This window comes from Papaver somniferum, chromosome 1 (genome assembly GCF_003573695.1).
Source record: "Papaver somniferum cultivar HN1 chromosome 1, ASM357369v1, whole genome shotgun sequence".
Classification (NCBI taxonomy): Eukaryota; Viridiplantae; Streptophyta; class Magnoliopsida; order Ranunculales; family Papaveraceae; genus Papaver; species Papaver somniferum.
In genome coordinates, this window is record NC_039358.1 from 50,136,156 (window position 1) to 50,143,606 (window position 7,451).

The 7,451-nt window shown below is 36.3% G+C and overlaps 1 protein-coding gene across 1 annotated transcript; it reads left to right on the forward strand.

The window, feature by feature from the left end:
- The first annotated feature begins 559 nt into the window (after window positions 1-559).
- On the forward strand, window positions 560-2,927 carry LOC113307398. The gene is made up of 4 exons (XM_026555957.1): window positions 560-862; window positions 893-1,246; window positions 1,371-1,536; window positions 2,230-2,927. Exons 1-4 carry the CDS (start codon window positions 560-562, stop codon window positions 2,925-2,927), a joined length of 1,521 nt encoding a protein of 506 aa, XP_026411742.1.
- Window positions 2,928-7,451: the final 4,524 nt, after the last annotated feature.

Sequence of the window (7,451 nt, forward strand, 5' to 3'; positions counted from 1 at the left end):
TATTCCATTCGGCCAACCACTGCCAAATATCGGGGTATCACAGTTACGGCTTCATTTCAATAATTAACTTTTCTTTTGTCATGAAATAAGTATTGTTGCTGCTTTGTTTATCTGTTTAGGATTTTGTACGTTAAGGCTTCATTCTTGTAATGAACTCTTTATTTTGTTAAGGAAGAAGCTATTAGTGCTATTATGTTACGGCTTCATTCCGAGAATGAACTCTTCTTTTGTCATGGAAGAAGTATTGTTCCTGCTTTGTTTATCTGTTTAGGATGTTAATGAATGAAGTCATTTTGTTAAGGCTTCATTCTTGGAATGAACTCTTTATTTTGTTAAGGAAGAAGTTGTGTTGATGTTTTGTTTATCTGTTTAGGATGTTAATGAAATATTTTGTGTGTGTGTTCATCTATTTTATCTATTTTGTTTCAGTTTCATTCCAATAATGAACTATTTTGTGTGTGTGGGTTCATTTTTCAGGTTCAGTATGGCCTTTTCTAAGTGTTATGCAATTGTGTATTACAAAGGGGATGGTATTCCATTGGAAGTTTCTTTAGATACTATGACGCGTGACCTCAAAATCTATGTTTGTGATTACTGGAGAAACTTGACTCCTCGGAGCATAAGTTTTAGGCATGGCCAAGGTTGTAATAAAGCTGTCATCAACTGTGATTATTCTCTTCAAGGTCTAATTGTTACTTGTTCAAAGGAATTGGCAAGTTTTGATTTGTTCGTTGAGGAGGTTTCTAATGGTGGTGTTTCTAGCTCTTCATCTGGTATTTCCACGCAGTCGCTCAGTGACGATGAATCATGTAGTGGGTTCACTGAGACTTCAAAGATTAAATACCTGACGGAAGGTCATGAGGTATTAAAACCTCTTTTGTCTGATGATTAGGAGGATATTTTTAGAGGTGTTGGTCAAGTCTTTCATGGTGGTGTTGAAGAGTTGTGCTTAGCTGTCGACAAATATTGCAGCAAGTCTGGCTATACAGTTGCAAAGCTTAAGAATGATAGACTTAGGTTCACAACAAAGTGTGGTAGGGATGCAGATTATACTTGGCATTTGCATGCTATTCCAATTGATACTGCTAAAACTGTGTTTGCTATCAAGGAATTCGATGGGAATCATACATGTGATGGAGCTTATAAGCTGAAGTATCCCCCTGAGAAGAGGAAATTCATAAAACATATATTCAAGGATCAAATACAGTCAAATCCGTCGATAAAGCCTAAGGATATGGTTGCTCAGGTGAAGAGTTGTTAAGGTATTAACATAAAATACCATCATGCTTATAAAGGGAAGGAATCATCACAGGTAGAGATATATGGCGATGATGTAAAAAGTTTTACAGATCTGGTTTGGTATGTTGAAGCAACAAAGGCTACCAATCCTGGCAGCTATATTAAGTTTGAATATAATAAAGAGACTAAACGGTTTGAGAGGCTTTTCATATGTTTTGCTGCCTGTATCGAAGAATACAGATTGTGATGCAATATTTCTTACTGGGAGATTCAGGGGAACGTTGTTGGCTGCCACAGGCGTGAATGGGAACCAAGATACTTTTCTTTCTTTTCTGTATAACTCATATTAGTTTGTTGTTTGATTTTTTAAGAGCAATGTGAATGAATCAATTTTTCTCTGTTAAGGATGTTCATTTTTTAGAATGGACTCTTTTTATGAAGTATTCAGTTTTTAAGAAGTATCCTGCTTGCTTTGTTTATCTGTTACTTTGTTATTTTGTTAAGAAGAAGGTATTCATTTTAAGAATGAACCTTAATTTTGTTAAGTTTTTTAGTTGTTCATAAGTGGGAATGAACTCATGCTGCTTTGTTTATCTTTTACTTAGTTAAGGTCTTCATTTTAAGAAGTATTCTTGCCGCTTGATTATCTGTTTACTTTGTTATTTTGTTAAGAAGAAGGTCTTCATTTTAATGAACCCTTCATTTTTTTGTTAAGAATATAGAAGTTGGAGTTCATTCTGGAAATGAACTCTGACTTTTCAAGCAGAAAAAAAAGGTCTTCACTTTAAGAATGAACCCTTCATTTTTTTTTGTTAAGTTTTTGTATGAACTGACACTTTGAGTTGGAGTTCATTCCGGAAATGAACTCATCCTCATAATATAGAAGTTGGAGTTCATTATGGAAATGAACTTTGACTTTTCAAGCAGAAGAAGAAGGTTTTCTTAATGAACTGACACTTTTAGTTCTTTTGTTTTCTTTCATTTATGTAGGTGTTTTTCCTTTTGTGTTTGTTTTAGTTCCTTCTGAGGACATTGAAGGCTGGGAGTGGTTCATCGAAAACTTGCAGCATTGTGTTGACTCTCGTCCTATCACCTTTATCACTGATCGTCATGAACGGCTGAAGCAAAGTATTCCTAAGTATTTTCCCAACTCTTATCATAGTTACTGTTTTTATCATTTGAAGAATAACCTTCCTATCAAGAAAGGACATGAGAAATATAAACAAGTTTTGGAGTTGTTCCATAAAGCTGCATACTGCTACAGCGTTGCCAAATATGAGTCTGCTTTGAATGAGATGTGCACCATAGGATGTGGTTGGGTTCCCAAGTACATCAGAAATATCGATCCCAAGCACTGGGAAAATGCTTTCTTCGTAGGATGTAGGTACGACACACACTCATCAAGTATTGCAGAGTCTTTCAATAACTGGATTCATCGTGAAAGGGATCTGCCTCCAGCTGATCTTGTTGATGAGCTCAGGATAAAGATTATGAGGATGAGTTCAGAAAGGCATGAGCTTGGTAGAAATTATCAAGATAGTTTGACTCCCATATATAAAGATTTACTCAAGTCGCATGTCGATATAGGTCTTCCATGGAATGTTACCGAGTCAGGTAATGGTATATATGAGGTTCACTCTCCCAGCTCTCATGATGTTGATCTGATGCAGATGACGTGCACTTGCTAGAGATGGAAAGTATTTGGTTTCCCCTGTTCTCACGCCACTGCTGCTATTACTATATATGAATGCTATTGAGATTTTGAAGTTTATTCAGACTTACTTTGGTTCAAACCACTTTCGCGATACTTATGCTCCTGCAATTCGACCCATTCCCAACTACGACAGGCCAAAAGTGTATGAACCTGAATAGAGAGTCCTTCCTGGTATTCCAAGGCCATCTCCAGGAATACCACCAAAGAAGCGTATTCGCAGTGCCTATGAGAATGAGAGGAGGCCTAAGTGCTCAAATTGCAAGAAAATTGGAAACCACAATAAAGCTACCTGTCGTGTATTAATACTGGAGTAGTATGCCTGAACTTTTATTTCTAGTTTATGTTTTTTTATGTTTTATGAACTGCTATTACTTTTGATTATGTACTGGTTGTAGCGTTTTTTTTCTTTAACTTTTGATATCCACTTCATTGTCTGGAATGAACTTCATTTTCTGTAATGAACTCTTTTTTTTAGATGTTATTTCTATGGGAATGAAAAAAATGGAATGAATATGCTACTGAAATGTTGATGTTACTCAATGGGATATGTACTGATATTTTGTAGCAGGTTATGGTATTTTTCCTACCTTTTTGAATGTGATTTTATTTGGGATATGTATTTCATTATCTGGAATGAACTGCCATTCTATCAGTTCATTTACTGAAATGAACTTCATTTTCCGGAATGAACACAACTTTTTCTAGAACTGTTACTGAAATGATAATGTTATTCAATGGGATATGTACTGATATTTACTAGAACGAACTTGTATTCATTTGGAAAATGAACTGGTATACATAAGACATCAAGACAAAACATTGAAGTACTGGAATGAACCCACTTCATTTTTTGGAATGAACAGGTATCCATTAGACAGTAAGACAAGGCATAATACAGGAAGACAAGACATAAGACAGGACATTGATATTATCTACTATCCAAAATAATATAGATGAAAATATAAAACATACTAGAGTACCAATTACATTATAAGGTAATATTTAGACATAAGAGTTTTTATGTTGCAGTAAGAAGTAATCTATTATCCAAAATACTATAGTTAAAAAGAGTTTTGTCTGTTTAATCTGTTCCAAGGAAGCAATTGTTAAGGAATTTTGAGTTGGTATATTCACCCTAGCTCTCTTCATCTCCTGATGCAGTAAGAAGTTTGTAGGCCATCCCAACTCTTCTTGCTTGCATCTTCTCTATCATGTCAGCTTTCTTCATGACACTCTGCGACTTGGTTGTGGTTGGCTTGACACTTCTCTTGATCCAATAGCAGGTGTACAGCAGGAAATACGGGAATGCTCCTTGATCTGGCACTCCTAGCATATTTTCAAAGTTAATGTTGGTGCATGTCCCCCTACCATGAGCTTCTAGACACAAGTTGATGTGTTTCATGCAGTAAAAATCCATTCTGTTTGCGTCAGCCTTGCATTGCTTACCAAGATCTCCCCTTTTGATGGAGTTGTAATGCTCCCATGTGTAGTTGCCGACGTCAAAAACCAGCAGATGCCAGTGTTCACCTAGAGGCCTTTTGATTTTACATTACCACTGTGTGGGTCAGTATTCATAGGAATGAGCAGCTTTTGGGTTTTGTCATCCATGTATCTTATAAACTGATCAACTTCTTCTGTTCTCTTCATTTCATTGTGCTCCGCAAAATATGTCTGAAAAACAAAAGAGAAATGAACTAGATAAGCAGTTCATTATATGCATGCTGGATTATACAATTAATTATACAGTTCAAATAGATAAAAATGAAATAACCTTCATAACCATGCATTTTTCTCTAAATCAGACAAAATGCAAGCAAACAGTTCACTTTTATCAAATGAATAGGAAAAAACACACTTACGAATGTTGTTGAATTCATAATCTCGAAGTTGATATACTTTCTTCGAGTCTCACTGTCCTCGCTATCTATGAACATTCTATCCTTGTTTGCATCTTTATACTTTCTGTATATATAATAGTCCAACAAGGTGGTGTCCAAGTATTCATTGAACAATAGTGAAACGATCTCACTCCGTTTGAAATGATATTGGAATTTGCTTGTGATTCTCTGCTTTCCAAGATGCTTGACTGTAAGAGAAACGTACGTATTCATAACTTTGCGGAAGAATTCACCAAATACCGCTAGCGCAACATTATCAAATTTGTTGTAAAAAGGAGATCTTCTCAGTTCTGGTAGATTTGGCTTGATTTCTTGTCTTACTCTTCCAGGAGCCTGTAGTGCTGCTTCTTGAATCTGATCTTCTTGTTGCGCCTGTGGTGTTGCTACCTGAACATTTGCAGGCTCGGATCCTCTTTTCCTTTTACCAACAGGGTTCTGTACATTCTTCTTCTTTTCTTCTTTATCTCTATCAGCTTGAGGTGATATCTTTGCCACTACCTTCTTTTCTTTGTCCAACCTCAGTCTGAATCTTGTTTTTCTTAAACTATAATCTGATCCAGATATAAAATTATCCCGTATTGGTTTCACTGGTTTGTTTGATCTAGTAGCCATTCTAACACTTTCTTTCACAGGTGTGTGCTGAGTCTGCTCCATCGATGACCAAAACCTGTTTCATTCAGTTCTGCAACTATTTGTGAAGTTGTCTCCACATCTGCGGCAGTCTTTGCTTTCTTTGACCTAGTAACCGCTCCAGTTGCTTCTTGTGACCCAGGGATTGGCTGGTACTGTGTCATCCCAATCGAGAAACTAGGAGGACTACATTTGATCTCTTTTACTGCAGCATTGATGATGGCGTCAGCTTCTTCATCATTCAAATCTTCATTCTTCTCATTCTTGTCATCAATAAGCTACAGACTCACATGTTCTTCTCTCATGAATATATCATCTTTGTTACTTGCTGTTAAAAAAAATCAAGAAGCATAAATCAATTTTTTTCCGCAATGTTCAACTTGTGCATGAAAAGTCAGAGTTCAATTCTCAGAATAAACTCCAACTTCTATATTGTATCCAGAGTTCATCCATGAGAATGAACTCCAACCTCTGCATGAAAAGTCATAGTTCACCCCTCAGAATGAACTCCAACTTCTATATTATAGCCAGAGTTCATACGTGAGAATGAAATCCAACCTCTGCATGAAAAGTCAGAGTTCATTTTCAGAATAAACTCCAACTTTTATATTTTGTATCCAGAGTTCATCCATGACATTGAACTCCAACCTCTGCTTGAAAAGTCAGAGTTCATTTCCAGAATGAACTTCAACCTCTTCTTGAAAAGTCAAAATTCATTTCCAGAATGAACTCCAACCTGTAAATTTAAAAAATTTGCAGAAGCAAGAAAAAAATTTGGAACTCTTACCCAGGTTCACACATTGATCAATACTCAAAGGAACTGCGGTGTTGTCTATTGGAATTGAAGGAAGCTCTTCTTCAGTCATCTCATAAAGGAGATTTTGCTGAATATCAGTTGCATCATCTTCAATAGAAGGATCTCCAACAGATAAGACGGGAAAGAGATGATCAGAACCTCCAGCAGCTTCAACATCATCTGGTACTGCTTGTATTCCTTCATCCACAGGAGCATCTGGCATTGCAATTCCAACATCATCATTCACATTTCCAACACCAGCTTCCACGGCTTCATCCACGCCAGCATCTGGTACTGATTGCATATCTTTAGCAGCACTGTGCATTCCAACATCTTCATTCACATTTCCAACACCAGCTTCCACGGCTTCATCCACTGGATGATTCAATGTGATGTTTATTTGTTTGCTCAACAATGCACTCTTATGCTCATGAATGAAAAGTGTAGTACGCATGTACTCTGATGCTTGGCCTGCGATGAATTTCGCCACATTCCCTTCTTGAGCTAGCAATGCATCAACTTTAGGTTGCTTTGAGGCCAAGTATATTTCAAGGAGTTCCATATTTCTATCAAAGAGTGTCTTTTTATTTGTGGCTTCTGCAAGTGATTTTTCAAGGTCTTCCTTCCTTAACAAAGGATCCCTCATCTGCTCAGCATGCTTCGTTGTCAACTGTTGTATCTCTTGAGCATTTTTACCTCTCAGGTCCTCTATTTATTGAACATGTGCAACTTTCATATTTTCTATCTGGGCATTCATTTGATTGAATTCTTCCTCAATTAACTCAGCTTTTGTCTTGGCTTTTTTTTTTTGTAGTAGCTTGTTTTCAGCATCAGTATATTCTTCCAAGAATTGTTCTGATAGCTGCACACACAAAATTCAAATAATCATATATTATCAACAATTTTTTTGAGTTCATTTCATAGAATGAACACACAACTGCATACTACATACATTCCTTGTATGTATCCATTACAAGGAGATTGACTGCAGAACGTCAGAGTAATCGACATTAACTGTCAGAGTTCATTTTGTGGAATGAACTCCCAGTTTTTATCTTAAAGCAGCATAGTTCATTATGTGAAATTGAATACAATATAATGGTACCATGTTAAACTAGATTTTTACCTCTCCAAAAAAATCATCAACATTCATATCTAAGTGTTTGCAAATGGT

Coding starts and splice junctions, on each gene's coding strand:
- LOC113307398 (XM_026555957.1), top strand. CDS start 560: ATGACGCGTGACCTCAAAATCTATGTTTGTGATTACTGGAGAAACTTG. Junction 863..892: donor ACCTGACGGAAGGTCATGAG/GTATTAAAACCT, acceptor TCTGATGATTAG/GAGGATATTTTTAGAGGTGT. Junction 1,247..1,370: donor CTAAGGATATGGTTGCTCAG/GTGAAGAGTTGT, acceptor GGTATGTTGAAG/CAACAAAGGCTACCAATCCT.